Here is a 22,438-nt window from a genome sequence, read left to right as displayed (position 1 = left end):
ATCATAACTCTAATCATCAAAATTAGACCAACTCTAAGTTTGGTTAGATGTGAAAGCTCAACAATTGCCACTACCGTCACCAACATCACAATTACTCCGGCAGTTACAAATATGGTTAGCTCTAATCAAAGGCCAATAAACAGTATTGTCACAATCAATATCACCTGATCTTACTTCATATTTGTCTTTACTACTTTCACAAGCAAAACCAAAAACTACCTCATCACAATCACACAAGCCCCAAACATGATTACAAACTTAAAAATCCCTATCACTATGTACTCCTATTAAAACTTGGGCAAATGTTACTAAAAAAAATTTATCAAAGCAGATTGACATTACTTTAAATCGTGACCATTGGCCTCTTACAATCCAAAAAAGAATCACAATCACTAAAGAGAATAACCAGTAAAATAGTTGTAAAATCACATTCTTCCTCTAGATAGCTAAACCCTCTACCTTCACTAACTCTATAGTAGTATCATAGTCATCATTCAAATTACAATTTATCACCAAAAGGCTATATTAAGACCTCATGGTGGTTAAAAGAGAATTTCATCATGAAAATCCAAAAGTTTATGCAAAACATGTTTTCCTAGAAAATTAGTAGTGCCCAAAAACTGATTTGCCAAAACCCCAAGCCTATTATGAATAAACCCTTGTTGAAACCAAGTTTATGACATTCAAACTTTTTGTATCATCAAAAACTCAAATAATATCACTTATTCAATAGCTACTATCTTTTAAATTATACCACAGAAACATTTAAACCCAATTGTCATACCTAATTACAATTTGAAATCGATTAACCACAAAATTACCATATCTTCCAACCTTCACTTATTGGGATTACTAAGAAGCCTATTGGAATGCATTTTCCGGTCAAAATGAAGATGACCATCATACATGGCTTTTCTATTTCAAAATTGATTTCAATATTGAATAATTATCTTTTGGTTCCAAAAATGGTGGAGTCATTTGGCCCTATTATTGAAATTTTACCTCCATAGTTTAAAAATAGCTTAAGAATCTTTCACACATATTTGAATCGACCAATCATGAATCAAAGTTTTATAATCTCATGCACTTTTCATTAATTTTCGAGTCTCTAGGGTAACCGCTGAGAATTGACTATCATCAGCTTTCTCACTCTTCACATGTCCAAGCACCTACTTAGGAAATTCAAAACTAAGTGGTGGACAATTTTAAGTTCGTTGAAAACCTTTCCGAGGAAAGTTCTAAACTAGTTGAATTAGCCAAATTACCAATTACTAAGCGATATCAAAATTACTGAATTTCTTCAACAAAAAAATCACGCCTAAGCCCATTTGGCGGCCAATCATACGAAATTTATCGCCTTGCATTGAAAAAAATATATATTAGAATTACTAATTGCCAATCACATAAAAAAATCTCCAAGTTCCTCGATGAATTCCATCACGGTGGAGATACAAATGAGATGATTGCTATGGTATCAATCTGTTATGAAGATGGAGACAAATATAGGAAATTACCAATCACAAATCACCAATTACTAAAAGGAGAAAAAAAAAGCCAAAGAAGACAAAATAGGATTTTCAAAACTATGATCAAATTTCTTTTTGAAGACTATCCGAAGATGCCTTACACCGTTGCTAACGTTGTCAAGATTTGGCCAAAGCTAAAAAAAATTATATATATAGACACACACACACACACACACACACGATGATATCATGTATTTTATTTTGGGGGCTTGTGCAAGTACTAGAGGAGGAGATGCTATTTGTGAGTATAGATAATGTGCAAGACATATCTATGCAAATTGGTGCAAAAAGAATAGGGGTGACAAGTGTCGCAAGCAATTTTGGGTGTGTGAAAAGTCAACTACAATCCTGCAATTGGAAAAGCATCTCAAAGAACTGGATAAGATTAGCAAGATAGGAAATGTTGACTTGATAAGGATTGTTCCAAAATATTGGTGTAAGACTTTCTATAAAATTATATGCAAGTATGATATTATGGACAATAACTTGTTGGAATCATCTAATGGATCGATACTAGAAGCTAGACACATGTCTATCATATCCATGCTTGAGGATATTAGAGAGAAGATAGTGACAAGAATCCGTGACAAAAGAGATGCTGGTGAAAGATGGAAAATGACATATAGACTTGGAAGCAATGAATGGTGACAACCTTTGGTCTTCTGGTGATAAAGAACCTATGGCAGTACCAATGCCTTGGGTTATGCCTGGTAGGCTTAAACATAAAGATAAGAGGAAGGAGAATCTAGAAATGGGTTCAAACTGTCAAGACAAGGCGAAAAAAATCATATGTCATTTGTACTTCAAACAAGGCCACAACTCAAGAAATTGTCTGTTGAAACGAAAGGAAAATGTAAGGTTTATTCATTTTGTCTCTAGTCTCTACTTGTGTTAATATTTTTGACTTCATTTTCTTATTGGATGGGATGAAAAGATAGATACATCATAATAATGCCACCCCTCAAAAGGTACTCTTAACCTTATTTTTAAGTAAGCCAAAAAAAAAAAAAAGTAAGTGACTTTGTACTCCAATAATTGTAAGTGCCATTTGAACTTGAGAATTGGTGTTCTTAATAGCTTGGACTAGAAGGTAGCCGAGCCATTTCTCTACTAAGAAATACCAACCATAATGTGATCAATGTGGAGATGGTGGAGAGCGTATTGCGCAAATTTATCACTATAATGGTACTAGACGGACAATTTTACAATAGAAACCTTGTTGTTATGTAAGATTTGACATTCGATTGATTGATGCATTTCTTTTGTCTAACAACAAAACGTAGACATCATGAAAAAGAAGCAAGAATAGTAGAAAAAAAAAAGAAAAAGACAAAGAGCATTATTGAAAGTGCTTGATCAACAAGATCTCCAAGAAAGAGACAAATTAACCAGAAAGTAGTTGTTTAAAGAGATGTAAATATGATATGCTTTAGTACTTTTTGTTGATTTGGTACTCTTGTGTTTAAGATCAAGCGATGGAGTTTTTATTCCCCTTCTTTTTTTGTAGTTTTGGAAGTGTTTAACATGTGGCAATGATGCTATTAAGAGCACAAGCATTCTTAGCAAGATTTTTTTTTTTTTGACAATACATTCAATATATGAAAAGAAATGTAGATGTCCTTATTTTGTATAATATGTTAGTGTTCAAGATTACATTTGATACTCTTAAATAGTTGGCTTACTGCTGTTGTTTGTTTGTATAAGTTTTGTTGCATTTGATCGCTATTTATTTAAGTAAAATGTGTCTCAATGAGTGTTTATCCTAAAGAGGTCTACCTCAACCCAACCATCTTTGTTCCGATCTCAATCAAGCATTTTGAGAAGTTTGATGCTGAGAAGGAAGAAGTATCGTCAATGTGAAGAAAAGGGTTTTTGAAGCCATAATATGTTTTTCTTTTTTAAAGTACATATGACTCATAATTTTAGTACCTAGCTCAACTCCAATCATCAATTAACGCCTCCACGTCTTCACTTTTAATAGTTTGAACAAACGGAATGATTGTATAGAACATTTGTTAATAGTTTATGGATCAAATTTAACAAATTTAGACTTTAGAGACGAGATTATACATTGGATGAAAGTTCACGAATCATTTGTGATATTTTCTCATTACAATAAGTTTATGACTCAATTGACCAAAAAAAAAGTTTATGACTAAATTAGTACAACCGCAATAGGTTTATAATTTTTGTTTTTTTAATAATTCTCTCTTATCAGAGTTAATAGAATACTTGACAACATATTGTCATGCTTTGAAAATAGTAAAATTCTTCTCGCTCGACAAGTCCTTTAGGGGAATGGTAGGTAACAAAACTTTATCTTGCGCACCTAGCCATTGACAAGGTTCATCTTCAAAGTCTAAGGTCAACAACGACTGTCATGCCTTTTTAAAGTAAAATGCAGGGAAATACCTCTGTAATTTCTCCAGAAAAAGCATAGAAGAAAAGACTAATCGAGTTCAAAGAGTATTTCTGGCCCAAAAAGGAAAAAAAATAAAAATAGAAGAGATAGTTATATGATTGAGTCTCAAATCGTGCCGTGAATTTGGGGACGTAGGAATTTTGTTCCCCGGAACTAAGGACACCCTCGATGCACGACCCGAATGGACAGTAGGAAAGCGAAAGATGCGTTTACTGAGCCTTTCGACCGTGACGGACATCATTCCCAGCATTGGAGAAAGTCGTAGTCAGGTGCGTTGGGGGGGGAGAATCATTCAATGGTCAATCAAAGCAAGCAACCGATGAGCACAGTAATCAAACGCGTCCAATCGGAAAAGAAAAATGAAAAACAAAAAGAATTTTGCAATTTCAGTTCCGACTGCAATCTCGTTCTTCGGTCATTGCACGATTTCAATGAAATAAATAATAAGAAGAAGAATTAAAGAAATATGGGAAAATTTCGGACAAAATCGAGCTTTCCCCCTCGCGTTTCGTAATAACCGAGACCGGGTCAAAGGGGTCCCCACCCCGGCACGGTGTCGCGCGACATCCACGGCCCGGGAGGGCGCCACGTGTGCCGGCCGCGGGTCGATCCGACGGCCGAGGATCGAGGGCTTCTCACGGCCGGGCGGGCCAGTCTCTCTCATCTCATCTCATCTCATCACATCTGCCCCCGGTTCCAGACGGTCTCCATTGGCAATCGCTCCTGCTTTCTCTCTCTCCCCCGCCTCTCTTTCTCTCTCTTCTTTCTCTCTCTGGAAGACGCGAAGGAAAGAGACCCCTCTCTCTGGCAGGCACTGCGTTTCTCTCTCTAGCCTTTTTTTTTCTCCTTTTTCTCTCTCTACCTTTGATGAGACCCGGGAGCGCGGGGGAGCGATGTCGCTGAGACGGGCGTTACTCTCGCGGAAGTTCTCCAGATCCTTCAAGGAGCTCAACGGCAAGGCCTCCCGGGAGGAGGCGGAGGAGGGCGGCGGGGGAGGGGGGAGGGGCGGCGGCGGCGGCGGCGGGGCCGGGCGGAGCCGGAGGCCGCGCACGGCGAGTCATGGGGGACAATGCTGCCGGAGCTCCTCGGGGAGATCATCCGCCGCGTGGAGGAGAGCGAGGACCGGTGGCCCCAGCGCCAGAACGTCGTCGCCTGCGCCTGCGTCTGCAAGCGGTGGAGGGACATCACGAGGGAAATCGTTCGGTCGCCGCTCCGCAGCGGCCAAATCACTTTCCCTTCCTGTCTCAAGCAGGTCGCTCTTTTTCTTTGGTGGAATTCGGGCCGCATTTCGGATTCTTTGCTTCCTCGTTGTCGTCGGGGGAATTTCAATTGATTCGATTCGATGATTCGGCTCGTTTCCTTTCCCTTCGTTGAATTTTTCGTTAATTGCTTCTCTTTTCCATATTGATGGAGATTCATGGAGCTCATTGTGTCCGTTGGGCTATTGTCACTGTGGATAATTGCTCAATTTGACCATTCGTCGAGATCTAATTTAAAGTTAGGGTTCGACCTCATTACTGATGTCTGAACATTCGATGCGTCTTGTGCTGGGCGTTAATTTAAGAGAGAATGGAGTCATTTCGGAAGGTGCGCTAAGTTCCAGATGGGAACGGTGATTTGGATTTTAATTTTATTTCTTGAAATGGGAAGTGAGGGCTTCGCTCTGATGGCTTTCGCAGGAAAATGAATGTGGCCGCTGGGAGTTTTCGGTGTATATATATATTCACCATCGTCTTCATTACATTCTATGATATTTTCCAAAATCACAATATAAACATCTTATCCGTGACATTCTTGATAATATTTAAGTAGGGTGATCATCCTGCTGGTGAATTTTAGTCTACACTACTTTTAACTTTCGTGGTGCACGTGAGAAGTGGCAAAAGGTACCTTTGATGCTTCCACGTCAATGAAAGGAATAAAATATTTAGTTCAGTTTGAATTGCATAAATTGTGGTTCTGCCTATGGGAACATCTCATTAGCAACCTAACAAATGAAGGATGACAACCTTACGCCTCTAACACTGTTGTTTGATCGTTGTTTTGAAGTATGGATCTCGGTGGCTGGGTTGCTGTTTCTGTATATTTAACTTCCTCACACCCGCAGTCTTGCTTGAATTATTGGAATTTCTTGTTTGGAAATTCCAAATATTGGGTGGTTGTTGATGGTTATTTTTCTAAATGTAGCCGGGCCACGGGATTCTGCACATCAATGCCTTATAAAGCGGGACAAGAAGACTTCAACTTTCTACCTTTCTCACCCTCAGCCCATGTAAGTAAATATTTGCGGTCGATTTCTCTTTTCCTACTACATACAATCGATATGGATGGTTATCATTGATACTTAGTTCTTTTTTTCTTTGTTTTGGTCTAGGTTGAGGTTCATTCCTGTTTCTGTATCTGCTTCAATTTTTTTTTTTGGCTTGATTACTTGCATCAAGTTCGCTAGAGCTAGAGTTTGCAGAGCAATGTCTGCTAAACCTTCAATAGATTTTTCATCCGAGTCAATCCAAGCTTAGGAGGTTGCATGATCTACTTTGGCTCAGAAAACTTAGTCAATTTTGACTTGGTATACTTGTGACAACTCAGCTTCTTTCTAATTCCAGCTTATCTGGAGCGAAACTTCTTCAATGTAGTGGTCCTCTACAGATGATTACATTTTTTCAAAAGAGACAGTCATACTTGAAGGCATGTATGATGTTTGTTTATTAGCTTGTCAATTCTTTGACAGTTTCAGACTCAACAAGTTGAATGAAACTTCAGTTGATGCTTATTATGGACTAGATGCCTGTTTCTTCGTTCTCGGCATGCCAGCTTGGAGGAGTAATGGAACATGTACCTGTGGGAATATCATTTCATGAGGATTAGGGATCATGGAATCATATCTAGATATTAGTAGTGGTTGAGAGGGGTTAATGTATGAATATGATGGTGTAAAATAAAAGAAGTCTTGACCTTGTTCTTGGTCCCTTTACCCTTGCTCTCATAGTTTGTTTTGAGGGGATAACATAGCTGGAATCGAGACTATTAGTAGTTTTAATGGTCGCAAATTGTGGTAAGGAAAATGGATCTGAAAACTCATTGTTCTAGATCAGTCCTCTTTCTTCTTTTAGTTCATCTTTAGGGCATATCAGGGCTTTCGTGGAGGTCAGTAATAGTTCTGTTGTTACTTACTGTTAGTATAAGTAAAGGGGACTTCTACTCCATCTTGTGGTTCATCCGCTAATATCAGTTCCTTGAATGAAGATATTAAGTTCTACTTTTGGTTTGATCATTTGACTGGTAAAAAGGATTTGGATTGATGTCAGGCTTGTTGAGGTTAGAGCTTTCAATGAATACATTAAAAGTTGGCATAGTGCTCCTTTTGATATGATGGCTTTCTTGAACACCATGTTCCTATAGAATTGAAATTTTCTTGGCATAAATGGTTTGCTCATAATTGACTCTTTCTTACTCCTTTATTCTCCAGCAACGCCAGATGAGGGGAAGTTTCTTTTAGCTGCTCGGAGATATAGGCATGGTGCTCACACTGAGTACATTATTTCTCTAGATGCTGATGATGTATCCCAAGGAAGTAATGCTTATGTTGGGAAGTTAAGGTAAGGCCACTTAAATAGGGTCTTGTTTTTGTAAATTTGCTCTAAAAGAATTTATTGGAATTTGTTTCTTCTTCCCCTTAAGATGGTGGTGTGACAAATTCAGTAATGTAAGGAAAATGTGTTTGAACACAATACTACCATGTCTCTGGAATTCCTAGGATGGAGCATCTTTATATGCCTACCTACTTAGCTATTCATTTTATAGTCTTGTCATACAGGAAGTATGGAGGAACTTGGGGCTTCTTGCCTAATTTGTCCAAAGCTTGAAATTGGTCTTTTATCTTTGATCTGCTAGAGGCTTTTACTGCTTCTAGAAGCCTGTCCTGCAGGACTTGGGTTTAATTGATAAAAACGAGCATGTTTAATTGTCTTTACCTGACAAAGAGAATATGGTTTTATTGTAGTTGTAATCAATGAAAATCTAACTTATTCCTTTCACATCTCACCATGGCCTTTTTTAACAGAAAAGGTGAATAGTTATATATGTTAATCGATGGTTTTGTTTAAAATTTTGTGCTTGTTGCAGCTCGGATTTTCTTGGTACCAACTTTACAATCTATGACAGCCAACCACCGCATGATGGTGCAAAGCCTCAAGCAGCCGGGCGAGCCGCCGTTTGCAAGCAAGCAAATAAGCCCCCAGGTCCCAGCTGGCAACTTTCAGGTCGGGCAGGTCTCTTACAAGTTCAACCTTTTGAAATCTAGAGGTCCGAGAAGGATGATCTGCTCGCTGAATTGCCCTGTGTCAGTAGAAGCACCTATCGATAAACAGATGGATAATGCCAAGATGATGAAATCAGGATCTCTCAACTCTGACTACACAATTTTGAAAAATAAAGCTCCAAGGTGGCATGAGCACATGCAGTGCTGGTGCCTGAACTTCCATGGTCGCGTAACTGTGGCTTCAGTAAAAAATTTCCAACTCGTTGCCATAATGGACCAAAGCCAGCCGGGTGGGAAAGGAGATGAGGAGACCGTTCTTCTCCAATTCGGGAAAGTGGGGACGATACTTTTACCATGGATTATCGGCAGCCCTTGTCTGCCTTCCAGGCATTTGCCGTCTGCCTTACCAGCTTTGGCACAAAAATTGCATGCGAGTAAAATGTAATTTTGCTATATGTAAGGTTTGTCGTCATCGCCGTTGTTTTGTATAATTATGCACTTTTGTGTTGGTATAAACATGGTATATCCTAAGTTTGATCCAAAGCATATATGTACATGATCTATGAAAAATGAATCGACTGGCTAATGTCTAACTACAGATGTTGAAAAACCTTGGGTTGCTGCAAATTAAGCTGGTCCTCTTACTATATGTTGTTCTCTGACTCTAGGATGGTGGAAAAAGTCGTACTCCATCATGTTACACGAGAACGAATGGCGTAGAAGATGACCGAGAACGTTCGTGGTATTTTCCCTGGAAAGTTGCACGCTTGATTTTCCAATGCCTTAGGCTGTGGCCTATAAGCTGTTCTAGTGGCTCGGACCTCCGTTCAGTAGCGTTGACCACTAAATTTAAACGGCACTAGCGTCCTACTCCGAATTGACATGTTACTTGCACCATCTGCAGTTAGGAAGCTTCCCAGAACGTGATGAATGAAGACCATTGTTCCGGTAGACTCAACCGTTGTCATCTTTCCGATTCTCGGACTGATTTGCAACATACATATGAATTACCAAACAATCGATGCCAGACACTTCCATCGTTTCAACTATCGCGGTGGAATCTAGATCACTCACACCGGCACATCCATTATTAGGTTGTTTGGGGCTGCATCGCAGATGCACGCTTCTTCGGTCCTGCGTTCATGAAAGAATGGTTTAAATTTCAACCAATACAAAGATGAACATCGAGTCTCTTCCCAGTTCCCACCATCCAGATCTGAGCTTATGTATATCCTTCCGTACATGTGCTTAGCAATATCATCTGAAAACACCGCCTACTCCCTAAGAATGCATGAGGAAGAACATACATTCCTCTCTATGAATAAGACAATCACATCAGGATTATTTGCATCATGCACACAATTATATGGGATGCTGACCAATGCATCACGGAATATTACAAGCTAATGCGCCACTTCATGCCCGAGATTGCTTTCCTCAGATATCACTCGATCTGAGTGTTCTATCGGCATAGGGAGCAGTTGTCACTGAGAAATTTAGCCAAGTGATTAACTGTGACCGGCATGATCGACATTGCATTCAGCACATTAGTTGAAAGAAGCAACAGGTTCTCGCAGATAGCCATAGCAAAGGTACATAAAGGTTCATATACAACAGACACTATCTCAAGACTCGTAAACGAAGATGCTGAAACGTAAACATCATTTCATTCCAAATTCCAACTCCAAGATGACCCTCACTTTTTTCCTCGCAGCTTCACACCAAGGGCTCTTTCAAGTTTGGTAATTAGCTGTTGATTAGAATTGCTTTTCCAGATTCATATTCTTGAATGATCTGGGGCTTTTCATTGACCAGCTGCATTGCAATTCATGCAAAAGTGTCAGGATAAGTTTAAGAAAAAGCATTTGTTCATATAGATGCACTCCAGATGTCCTTTGGCCCTATAGAAACCCAAATGTCCTCTGCCAAGTTCAATAAGGAAAGACAAAAAGTTAGTAAAATACACACCTGAGCAAGTTGGGACTGGGTAAGCTTCTTGTCCATTCGAGCTTGCATAATAGCCTTCTTCAGCCTCATTCGGCACGCGATCATCTACCAACCAAATATCATATTTCTCAGTCAACGCACGCTCAACAAACAAATCTTCAACAAGTGTGGAGGCAAATTGTACGAGAGCTAAGCACAAAGGAATTAACAAATGAACTAAAGCAACACTTCTGGCTGCATCAGCAGTCTGACACAGATTATAAATTCATTCCCGCAAGATAACACGAAGAAAACGAACAAATCTAAATGTAAAGAGGTTGCAAGGATTTGTGCTCCACAAAAACTTCAAATATCTCTAAGAGAAAAAGTACAGCAAGATGCATCACTCAATAATTCAGAAGAAAAGCCACTCACGAGCAAGATTTTCTGTTTCTTCATCAAGCTTCCTTGTGTTCAAAGAGGTACTGCTAGATGCAGCTTTGTTTGAGCCAGCATTTGCTGCAAAGCAAAAGGAATTTCTGAGCAATTAAAGTTCATAAATTAAACTGTCAATGCTTCCGTTGTATAATATAGAAGGAAGCCAAAGGCCACATTCATCTTCTACATGCATGCCCAGCCTACCAGTGAAAACACTCGGTATTCCTTGATCAACTTAATTAAGCAGCATCAATTTTACACGGAAAACTTTCTGCCGAAAAATTAATAATTTTCATGACAGATACTCAATATTGTTTTGAACGATATTATCCAACCAGCTTCACCATTCTTAATATATCTCAGGAAAACAGCTAAGCTAGAGAATGTGTGACATCAGCAAAACTTCGACATACGCAACAAATCAATCGTGCCAATAGGCTTTGAAAGTTCATCCACAGTCCACACCAAAAACCACACCATGCAAGATAGCAGCAATTTGTCAGATAAATCATATGCAAAGATGTGATCTGTAAAGGACAAGGATTGTTACAACCAAAATAATGGGTCAAATATAATTGAAGGAAACAAGACAAAAGCACTATATGAGAGTATGAGTGCTCTATGGCTCAGAAAAAGACGCAGATACACTCGTCTACTGCACTACAAGAGCTTCAATGTGGTTGAGAAAAGGGAGAGAAGTTAAGAACTTCCGTGTTCAAATGGTTCATTGCCTCAGGTGGTGCCACCACCAAACTAAAATTAATATCAGCTCTGAAGTCTGAATATTAAAAATTGATTTGGCAGCAGATGATGACACAATAAGACAGTGACAAAGTTAGCTTCGTTTGGCTTCTCTCTTCTCTCCTTTCTTTAAAAAAAGTCAAATAAACGACTGGAAAACAATTTCAGATCAACCCAACTGACTTAAAAGATAAACTCAGCCAGCAGATCTTCTGCATTTGATTGACAGCTATATGAACTCACCTCTTTTGTCCACCAAAAAAAAAAAAAAAAAAAACGCTGTTTCTTCTGCACACACACAACTCCTAAAGCTCGACACACGTCAAATTCAATAGGCAGATCTCCTGCCATGCACACATCATACAAAAGATGGGAGAGACAGTATATAAAGGAGCGGAGATGGGTTTTGGGAAATTAAAACGTGACAGAGCTCTCTAATTGGCCATCAAGTAAAAAAAAGTTGATTTTTGTGACTAGCAGTAGATATGGTGATCTGGGGAGAATCTGATTGGTACAGAACATGAACGGTGAAAAGCACAGCAAATTTAGACAGAGGAGAATAAGATTTGCAAAAAGGGCCAAATTCTATTGAAATTGACAGCTAACAAACAAACTCTTTAGAGTGAGATCAGAGGGAGAAGCAGTGATCCAAAGTGAAAAGAGGTGAAGGTGACCTCTCGAGAATATTTGTCAAGCAAGAGTCTCCAATGCACCGCCATCATAAAGAACAACAATCTTAAAAATCAAAACAACAATGTGATGAGCAGACAAGCTCAAGAGGAAAACATCTAAAGAAAGCTAAAGCACAGAGTCAGAAAATAAAACAGATTAAAGTATTCATTTTTAAAAGTTACAAGCAGAGGCATGTCGTCAATCCAAAGGGAAAAGGCATATTTCCAAATTAATTAAGCTCCTCGATGGATATTTATAATTCATGTAGACAGAAAACATGTCCGACCTTGCAATTCATCAACTTTCAGTAAATACGTAGTCACTTTGAATGCTAAACAAGGTTCTTCCAAACACCGAAAGCATCTACCATATCAAGCGAAACAGAGAACGAATTACTATTCATCCCGATTTAAGTCAATCGCTCCTATGCACGGACACGGTGATCGGCAACAACACAACTTTTACAAAATTTCGGCGACGAACTCTGACAAATCTATTTACCGACACAGCAAGACAAGTCAAAAACGCGCCACGTAACCTCACGATTCCTCCATCATCGAATCAAACGGCACGATGCGACCGTGCAATCGAAAGAGAGAACTAATCAACCATCGCTCCATCAGATTCATCATCACCGAGAAATGCCGAGACAGAAAGAGAGAGAGAGAAAGAAAAGGGGAGCGGGGCGCGAGGTGGACGGAGTTACCTTTCCGGACGGTCTCGATCTCGGCGCCGGCGCGGCGGGCGGCGTTGACGGCCTTCTCGTCCTTCTTGGCAGCGGCGTTCGGCGCCTTCTTCCGGATGACCACCGGCTCCCAGTCCTGCGAGATCGGTCCCACACCTGCCATCTCTCTCTCTCTCTCTGTGCTTTCTCTCTCTTCTCTCTCTCTCTCTGTGCTCTCAAGAAATGGAGAATCGCGCTGCCGATGAGATATCGCCTCCTGCGCCCAAAACGAGGGTTTATATAGGCACAGCGGGAAGGGGATGCTGCGGTTTAGGCGATGCTACCCTGCTCTCGCGGGCCCACGCCGCGAGGTTTGTGGTCCGTCGGATCACTGTCTTTTCAATCGCGTCCGTTCATCTGTCGGGTGGATATCTATCGCCACGTCCGCTGGGGCCCTACGCTCCAGATGCTGATCGTTGCGTCCCCATGTCCGATCGCAGCCGTTGAAAATACTTGTTAAACCACACAACCGGTAATATCTGCGCTAAAAATGGGATCGACTAAATATTAGGTCCAAATTTACGTCCATTAGACCTAGCTTTTTTATCTGTTAAAAATGATCAAACTTTGTAAAAAAAGAAAGAAGAAATTCCCATATGTTGGCAATCAATTTTTCGATATTTTAATCAATCATTGACGCTCTAAATAATATTGTGTGCAACACTAACACTATAGTTGCATTTGCTTCTTTTGGATTTTTGTATTCACTAAAAATTTATATCAACCTTGCTCTCGTTGTTTATGGAATTCTTGAAATATGTTCATTTTGTTTGGATGTTCAGAAAATTACTCATATTTTATGTGATTCATCATGCGATTTGTCCATGTGCAACAATATCATTTTGGTCCGTCTTGGGTGCTTCTTCAATGATTATAGCAATTGATGTAGCCCTGAAGGGCCCAATGTGGTGGACAAAAGTTGTTATGGTGATGTTGAAAACTATCAATTTTGGCTGACAAGTCAAATGTCATATAATTTTTCTAAACATGAGTGAAAAATCGTGACACGATTATTGTACGAATGAAATGCCGTGATTTTCTTTTTGGCACTTCTCCGACACTAAACACCTTCAGATTTTTCAAAACATTAATACTGAGATAATACTTCAAAAAATTGATATAATAATTTAAAAATAGTTAGAGGACATGGAAATTTTTAAAGTGGCTTTGGTCATGACAACCATGAAGGTAAATGGTAATGGGCCGAAGCCCAAAGCTGTCCGGCGAAGCCCATGAATTTTCCTCGGAGAAACAGAGAACGGAGAACAGCAAAGTCGCTCTCTCTCTCTCCCTCTCATGGAAGCTCGTCTGCCTTGCTTCACCCCGAAAGATGGATGAGGATCGGAATAGCGTGCAAGAACATATGTACCCGGTTCGTCCTGCGGCTTCGGCTGTCTTTTTTATTTTATTTTATTTGAATTCTTGAGCTAGCTTTTATGCTTTTGCTTACGGGTGATTTTCCGTCTTGATGGGTAGGCTTTTGCTCTCTATCAGCCCGTCACGACAGATTATCATGCGCTTACAACTGTGTCTCATTTGGTGTCGATAAGAAACTTTTGTTGTCATCTCGGGATGATACGTGCAGTTCCATGGGAGTTCGCTTCAGTTATCCGATAGTCCATGGAGCTCACTTTTCGTTTTCCTGTTTTTTGAGATGAGAATGTAGGGTTGCAATTTGTCGCAAGCTACTAAGCTGGCCTTTTGATTATATCTCCCTTGCCTAAAGATGAAAGAATTCCCTCTGTGGTGGCGGCCTTCAAATGCATCAGTGAATAGTGAAGGGCAAAAAGTAGTGGTAGGATGTATGTCAAAATGGCTATTGACATAAGATTATTGTGGGTATGAGGGCACATCAAAGTGTTTAGTATGTGATATGAGAAATGTGCAAAATGGTTTTAGCTATGGAATGTTGCTTTATATTGTGGTTGCTGGTTAATGGAGGACAAAACCAACGGCGGTTTTTTTGTGTTTATTTGAGTTTTTGCTGAGATTGACTGCTGATCTTGTAAATGGGTTGCTATTCTTTGGTACATCCCAGACTAATGTGTGTTAAATATGTAGAGAAAAGTGGAGTGAGGGAAGACATAGGTGGGAACTTTAGGTATTAAACTTGATTAGTCGGATGTTACTGACAACAGCATACTAAACAAACCACAATGGAAGAGAGGGTCATTGCAGCCAATCCTTCTTAGTGTGGAAAAAGAACTTTGTCATAGTCGATGATGATTTGTTTTGTTATCACGTACTTGTGTTACCTAATATCCACCTTATCCCACTCTATATCCTTTGGCTTGTGATTGAAATTTCCAATTTTAATGTGTTGCAGCATTTTGCGTTAATCCTACACGAAGGGCAAGCATAGGGCTGGCATGCCAGTAGTTGTCAATCTGCCAGTTACCTCCCATTTCCCTCAAATTAAGCTCCTAGTCTCCTTTACCAGGAACCTCCATTTGTCATCTTTTTTGTCCCCGAGACATTTATACTTACATTTGCGAGAGATAAAGTCCATTTCCATTTGTTGCTTCTCTGGAGTGGCAATGCCGACTTCTTCAAAAACTGTTGTGGAGTACGCTAAGTCAAACCGGTCTTCATGCAAGAAGTGCTTCAAGACAATTGACAAAAATGCTGTTAGATTGGGGCTAGTGAGTAGAGATTCTCGAGGTTTTGATATGACCAGTTGGCACCACATGAATTGCTTTCCTTTTGAATCAGATTCTATGAGTTCAACAGAGGCAATCAAAGGGTTCTCTCTTTTGCAGGTTTGATTCGATCTACTGCTATTACTTTTTTTTTTTTTTTTTTGGGGCGGATTTGTTTGCCTGGACTTGTTGGATTTTGTTGTTCTGGGGATATTGAGTAATGAAAGCAACAATGGAGATTTTGTGTACATGCCCGTGAATCTATTGGGAAAAGATTACAGTTTGAAGTTCAGTAATTTTCTATGCTAAACTGGCTGAAGAAGAACCCATAATTAATCTTACCTGATACTTTCTAGTATCTTTCTCCATTAGATGTTGTTAGATGGCGACAGGATTAATATCTTGCTCATCTGCATGAGTTTGCAGAGTAGTGACCAAGAGTCTCTAAAGGGATTGTTAGGCAGCCGCAAGAAGACTCTGGAAGAGGCATGTATTTTTTGTTTTATATTTACACATTCTCAATCTGTTCTTGTGATACAAAAGTTTTGAACTTTTCACACTGAACTCTTTAAAGATTCAAGAAAGGAATGAAGATGAAGAAAATGAAATGGAGAAATATCCGAGAAAGCGTAAGGTATGCAAAGGCCATTTGAGGAATGATGCTCATTTGATCTCGTATTTCATCTCCCAACTTATGTGCGTATTAGTCTATATAATTTGTGATATGGCTTTCCCCTTTCTTATTACTTATTTCAATAGATTCAAGAAAGAGACGATGGTGCAGAAAATGAAGCAAAGGAAGGAAATGCTGCAAAAGCACAGGTAAGCCTCTTAGATGAGCCAAGTTTATAGCTTGCAGTTTTGTACTGTAATTTCTCTTATGCTTTTTTACCTTTATGGTGGAATATTTTGTCACTCATTTTTGCAAACTTAAGTCAAGCCTGCCCTTGCCTAATGGAGAACGCCTCAAAAAAGAGATATGGTGTAGGGAGGTTTCTTTACGCCAGCTAATGTTGTGCATGCTTTTGATCCAGCTGGCTCTACCTGAAGAGGAAAATGAAGTGGAAATCACCCTTTCAGTTTCTGCAATCAAGGACAATTACAAGGTTCATTGTCTTTCTGGTTATGTTGTTCTCTCAGCGCAGTTCAATGTCTTTGAGATGTCTTTATACTGTTACATGCCCAGCAGTTGGTTTTCTGTCATATTGTCTCACGCACATTTGTCCTTATCATCCAGGATGCCAAACTATCACCAAAATGGAAAGCTTTTGAGACAATTATTTTTCTGGAGCGGGTGAGATATCTGTCTTAGAATGATCTTGATGGATTTTTCTTGATAAGGTAGAGATGGAGTAAAATACGTCATTTTTTTTTGCTTATTCATGTGTTGCTACAAGGACTTCATACAGATATGTTTGTGCTTTTTTTGCGAAGGTTATGCAGCGACTGCTTAATTAATGTTTAGCTGGAGGTTTGCTAATTGTACCTATGATTATGATCTATTTTCTGCTGTTTCTTCTTCCTATTCATTAAATATAGCTATAATTGCACTGTCATTGTCCGAATGGTGAGGAGATTTAGTTCATCATCCAATACTGATTCCACATTGTTCGTTATTATGCGCGTGCTTTGAAGTAATCATTATTACATTTTGATTTTTAATTGACATGTATTGTATTTGTGGTTTCTGCTGGTTACTTGTATATTGAGGCACTTCACATGGTCACATTTGCTGGAAAATAATTGATATTGTTTGCATTTGTTTTTGGGATTATTGTAGGATGAAGGTCTTCACGACTCAAGTAAAATCGCCGCATTTGATTTTGATGGTTGTCTGGTGAATACATCTGTAAAAAGGTATCAAAGCAACCCATGTTAATTGATTTTGTAATTTTATTTCTGGGTTAACAGTTTTTTGAGTTTCGCTTTATGATCTTCTGTGAACTGAATAATGTTGTATTGTTTGAAAATTTACCTCCATTTTCACGAGATGTGCTGAGCTTGATGTATTGTTGCTTTTAGCAGTCAACTGTATAGCAACTTTTGTATGCTTTCATTTAATTTGATTCACTGCAACTCAACTCCAGAGTAGGTCCAGATGCTTGGTCACTTCTGTATCCTTCAATTCCGGAGAAGTTGCGGAAGTTGTATGATGAAGGCTACAAGCTGGTGAGCTTCATTTATTCCTGCATATGGATTTCCTATGAAGACGAAATGTCATAATTTTGAAGATGGTGCTGTATTGTATCTGGTTCTTTTCATTCAAATCATGGACTTTAGTTCCTGTTCATTGATCCACCCTCTTTATGGGCAATAATTTTCGATGTGCTAATTAGGTCATCTTTACCAATGAATCCAACATTGAGCGCTGGAAGAAAAAGAGACAGGTGGCTGTGGACTCAAAATTAGGAAGATTGAACGGCTTTATCAAGCTAGTGAATGTCCCAATTCAGGTACTACAATTTCATAAATGTTGTGTTAGCATTCGTGATGTAGACAATGATCTACTCAAAGTGTCTAACGACATGATCAAACTATTTATTCATGTAATTCTCCATAGCTGTCCATGTTTTCATTGAGTTAAGAGGCTACTCTTGTGATGTATTTTCTTAAGGTGAGTATTTCTCTACTATATGTTGCTTGTGTCAGGTCTTAGAGACCTTAAAATTACTCGATCTTCCTAGGATATTATTTCTTCCTTCGCAGTTTCATCTTCCTCTATCATGCCTGTAACTCGGCATGTTTCTTTCTCGCTTTTCACCTGCTAATCATCCAAAGAAATGACTTGAGCGTGGCATGAATGCAATTAGAGATTTATGCCGTCCATCTCTAGCCTAAGATGAGAAACTTCAATCCTCAGATGACTCTTTCCTGCTGTGTTAACGGAATAGTAGCTTGTATCTTTCTCTCTCTTTTTGGTGGAGTAGGGTGATCGAAGGAAATCTTGTGTTTAAAAGCTACAGTTTGACAATATACAACATATGCCTCTTAAAACTTTTTTCTGAGTTTACTGATGGAAAAAAAGAAAAAAAGGGACTTCCAAGTTCATTTATGACATTCCGTCAATTCAGAAAATTTGAAGTAACGGCCGATTTGCCCAACTTAATGCAGGTGTTTATAGCTTGTGGCGTCGGTAAGCCTACTAGTGGTCTGGCAGAAGATCCCTATCGCAAACCCAAAACAGGAATGTGGAATGTTATGGTGAAGTATCTCAACTCTGGCATTTCGATTGATATGGACAAGTAAGCATGGTTTCTTTTTCTGTGTCACTGATGTAACACTGTGCGATGGGTGGGGATTTGTTTGTTCATTTTGTCCCTTTTATCCTTCTTGCAACTTGTTGATTCAGTTTCTGTCTCATCTATTTTTGGACTGGGGGAGCGTTGGTATGTAATATAACATCCATGCTTGAATTCTAGATCCTTTTACGTTGGTGATGCTGCTGGGAGAATCAATGACCATAGTGATGCTGACATCAAATTTGCTCAGGTATTAGAAGCTCAGACGAAATATTTACTGCTCTCTGCATCATTATGCTTTTTTAATTGCATTTACTTTTGTCTGTCCCGTGTTTTCACTCAGTTTAGAATTACTTCTACCTGTAGTAGAAAGTTCAGATATTAGAGGTATATGCTGCAAACACTATTGAGTGGCCAAGTGAAACAGTCATATCAAGGCATGGATAAATTTTTCTTCTTTCTTGTTGCAGGCCATTGGTTTAAAGTTCCATCTCCCAGAGGAATATTTTCAGGAATGAAGGAACGGTGTAGGGCGCTTGTGCGTGCATGATCCATGCATCGAGTTGGATATCACTAGAGGGCTTAAGAGGAAGAGATTCCGGTTATCGATTGCCCTGGTTTGCTTCTGGGAAGAGGCTTCTGATCTTGTCATGATCTCTAGCATTTTCGCTATTTATGGTGTCACTCAGATACCTCGGTGTGACATCGCCTCTGTGCTCCTTCGCTTCTTGAATATGCTTTCATCTAATTCACGGTTCCCAAAATTTGCAAATTTCTCAGCTGCCTTTGTTCCTCGCGAAAATCCGCTGATTAAAGTGCCCCTTCAATTTTCTTATTCATCCAAAGAGGGGGCAAAAAAACGGCGTACTTGCACGAACTAGCAAACTACTTCTCTTCCTAAACGAGAAGAGAACCTGTCTACAGGTCCTGGCAGAGTTTGTAGACACCGTAGCATCTAGTGAAGTGTACGTTGAATCGATTAACCTGTGAGTGCTCGTGGCTATCAACTGGTGGCAGAGCTGTGATGGTCAGCGTCGACTAGCTGATTGGCATTTGCATCAACAATTTCCGATTCAAATCGGCCGGATGACTAAATTTGTATTAATATGAAGATATTTAGGATTAAATTGATTAAATTGAAAATTTTAGAACTAAATTGGTGTGAATGCAATAGGTTTACAGCTTTTCTAGTACTTTTCTCAATTCTTATTGTTCAAATTTAAATTATTGATTGAGAATTTTACCCTATCAAAATGTCAGGAGAAAACTAAGAATGGCCTTTAGGCCGTTTATGAGTGTGCCATTAGTATTAGGCTTCAATGTTTCTCTTGACCGCTGATTTCTTTCCATGTATTCCACGCAGGAAGAGGAAAATAACCTTTATCATTGCTTGAGTTTAAGTCAAGTCATTAAAAGTCCAAGAGCCATATGCCAAAAAATAGGGTGCAAAAAGGGAAGGCAATCAACTCTTTAGGGAAAGATTGTAACTTTGGATCGCAACAATGGCTACTTCAAGGATGCAGAAGCCCTATAATCCAGCACAGAACCACCCCAAGAAAAATGTAGGAGAAAAATCTGGCAAAAAGTACTCAGAAAAAAGACAAATTAAGCATGAGCTCTATCCCAACACCGAAGCTTCCCTTGATCGATCTGTCCGAATTAGATGGCTCAAAGCCAGGGATAGGTCGGTGGGACTCCTTGCAAAGTCAAGTCCGCCAAGCCCTTGAAGAATTCGGTTGCTTCGAAGCTTTGTATGATAAGATGACATTGGAGCTTCACGATGATGTGTTCCAAGAATCGAAGGAATTGCACGAGCTTCCGGCTGATGTGAAGCACCGATTTGTCGTCCCGGACAAACCGTTCAATGGCTACATTGCGAATAGGCCTCTCGCGCCCCTCCACGAGGTGTTTGGAATCCCCTAAGTCCAGGGCTCCATCGAAAGATTTGCTGATCTCATGTGGCCAGAGGGAAACACAAGATTTTGGTAATCTTATTTCCATTACTGGATTTTAGTTTTTCTAATCGGTTCTCATTGAGGAGATGTTAATAGATTAGTTTTTATCAAATAGATCACTGCTGAAGAGGCTCTAAAGGATATCCAATTCGATTAATTTGGTGCAAAAAAGAAACTTTGAAGTGAGTCAGCTTATACTATGCCAATGAACACCCCTATTTATGAAACCGTGGTCTCATGCACACGCAGTGAGACAATGAACAAGTATATTACGAAGGTTTTGGAGTTGGATTCGCTGGTGAGGAAGCTGGTTTTGCGAAGCTTTTGCATAGACAATCACGGGAATTTACTAGCCGCGTCCATCGGGTACAATTTCCGTCTCATAAAATATGCAGCTCCTGCAACTGAGTCCAAGAAGCTCGGCGTGATGTGCCATCGGGATGGGAACTCCGTTACCATACTTCACCAAAATCACGTGAACGGGCTGGAAGTGCAAACTAAGGATGGACGTTGGATCGAGGTCGCCCCTTCGTCTGCTTCATCTTTCATTGTCCTCACTGGGGAGTCATTCTACGTGAGTCCCCCTCTCTCCATTGAATTTTGTTTAAAAAGTTGATAACATGCTGTAAGCATTTAACAAGAATTCGGCAGATAGACTTTACATATCAATCGTTTTACTGTTAATATTTGCATAACTAATCATCACGCTTGGCAATAGCTAGAACTACGAAATTAATGCTGATTTCTCTGTCAAGTTCTTATTAACCAGTCGCCATGCGGACCAAAAATTCTATGATTGATTGCATATTTATATGATAAGATTGACGCTAGCTTGTGATGAGGCAGAAGTCTTGTCCATTATCTATTTTCTGGACATTTGAGCTTGATCATTGTGAGCCTCTCCCTTTCTTCTTTTACCACGCAGGGATGGAGCAATGGGAGATTACAGAGCCCTTGTCACCGGGTAATGATGAGCGGGCATGAGCCAAGATATTGCATAGGATTCTTCTCTATCGACCGAGGCACAATTCAGTGTCCTCAAGAGCTTGTGGACGAGCAACACCCTCTGCTTTTCAAGCCCTTTGACATGGATGGTCTCTCCCGCATCTACAAGACAAAAGAGGGTCAAAATGGAGCTTCGGCTGTTGATACTTTTTATAGAATTTGAAGTACCGCATATCCTTTTGCTTAGTCAATCGTTGCAAGTCAAGTTTAAAGGACCATTGTTTGCTGTGTCTATATCTAATTGAGTGGACGGTCACTTATAATTTGAGAAGCGCTTGCTTGCGTTATAATCATCTGACTTCATTGCAGATCTTTTAAGCTATATGTGCTTTAGACTATTGATGATCTGATTGCTTCTAGCAAGCAAGTGCTATTAAAAAAAAGGAATCAAATGGGTGTTCACGAAGAAATTCCCTTTCTTTTCTCTCCTCACCAAAAGAAATCTTTAAGGAGAATGAGAAGCTAACGAAGCTTTTATTGAGAGGCAGTCGACGATGGATTCGCCACCACACATATTCCAAGAAAAACCGGACAATTTGCTTTACCGGTTTCCTTTACTTCTTCAGTCTTCGTCTGCCATCTGTAAGGCAAACCCGACACCAAGATAAGCAGAGAGAGAGAGAGAGAATCTTTGCTAATTCATTCCCTACCATCCGCCGTTCTCATTCTACTTATTCATTCTCTCTACTTCATCAATTTCATGTCAATTTAAGTGATATCTAGACATGTTAAAAATGGATCCAAAACCCATTTATTAACCCATATCAATTTAAATGGATTGTAGATGGGCCATCTAAAATCTCGCAAGCCAGCCATTAACAGGTTCTAAATTAAAGGGAATGGGTTCGACCAAAAAAAAAAAAATAAAAATTAAAGGGAATGGGTCTCAA

General features: G+C 39.5%; 2 protein-coding genes and 2 pseudogenes across 2 annotated transcripts; 3 read left to right on the top strand and 1 right to left on the bottom strand.

Annotated features, from left to right (window-relative positions):
• The first annotated feature begins 4,646 nt into the window (after positions 1–4,646).
• LOC120294333 lies at positions 4,647–8,831 on the top strand (annotated as a pseudogene).
• An 883-nt stretch (positions 8,832–9,714) lies between these two features.
• LOC120294913 lies at positions 9,715–12,898 on the bottom strand (annotated as a pseudogene).
• A 1,053-nt stretch (positions 12,899–13,951) lies between these two features.
• On the top strand, positions 13,952–19,363 carry LOC104448543 (polynucleotide 3'-phosphatase ZDP). The gene is made up of 13 exons (XM_010062400.3): positions 13,952–14,082; positions 15,037–15,469; positions 15,776–15,835; positions 15,924–15,983; positions 16,109–16,171; positions 16,384–16,455; positions 16,587–16,643; positions 17,130–17,206; positions 17,437–17,518; positions 17,686–17,802; positions 18,461–18,591; positions 18,769–18,838; positions 19,059–19,363. The coding sequence occupies exons 2-13, from the start codon at positions 15,080–15,082 to the stop codon at positions 19,104–19,106; spliced, it is 1,227 nt and encodes a 408-aa protein (XP_010060702.2). The 5' UTR covers positions 13,952–14,082; positions 15,037–15,079; the 3' UTR covers positions 19,107–19,363.
• Positions 19,364–19,956: 593 nt separating this feature from the next.
• On the top strand, positions 19,957–21,770 carry LOC120294593 (probable 2-oxoglutarate-dependent dioxygenase AOP1.2). Its single transcript, XM_039314811.1, has 2 exons — positions 19,957–21,117; positions 21,469–21,770. Exons 1-2 carry the CDS (start codon positions 20,743–20,745, stop codon positions 21,709–21,711), a joined length of 618 nt encoding a protein of 205 aa, XP_039170745.1. The 5' UTR covers positions 19,957–20,742; the 3' UTR covers positions 21,712–21,770.
• The last annotated feature ends 668 nt before the right edge of the window (positions 21,771–22,438 follow it).

Source organism: Eucalyptus grandis, chromosome 6, assembly GCF_016545825.1.
Source record: "Eucalyptus grandis isolate ANBG69807.140 chromosome 6, ASM1654582v1, whole genome shotgun sequence".
NCBI lineage: Eukaryota > Viridiplantae > Streptophyta > Magnoliopsida > Myrtales > Myrtaceae > Eucalyptus > Eucalyptus grandis.
The sequence above is the reverse complement of the archived record's forward strand: the minus strand, read 5'-3'. Positions and strand labels throughout refer to the sequence as shown.

Coding starts and splice junctions, on each gene's coding strand:
- LOC120294593 (XM_039314811.1), top strand. CDS start 20,743: ATGCCAATGAACACCCCTATTTATGAAACCGTGGTCTCATGCACACGC. Junction 21,118..21,468: donor TCACTGGGGAGTCATTCTAC/GTGAGTCCCCCT, acceptor TTTACCACGCAG/GGATGGAGCAATGGGAGATT.
- LOC104448543 (XM_010062400.3), top strand. CDS start 15,080: ATGCCAGTAGTTGTCAATCTGCCAGTTACCTCCCATTTCCCTCAAATT. Junction 16,456..16,586: donor CAATCAAGGACAATTACAAG/GTTCATTGTCTT, acceptor CTTATCATCCAG/GATGCCAAACTATCACCAAA. Junction 17,803..18,460: donor TAGTGAATGTCCCAATTCAG/GTACTACAATTT, acceptor AACTTAATGCAG/GTGTTTATAGCTTGTGGCGT.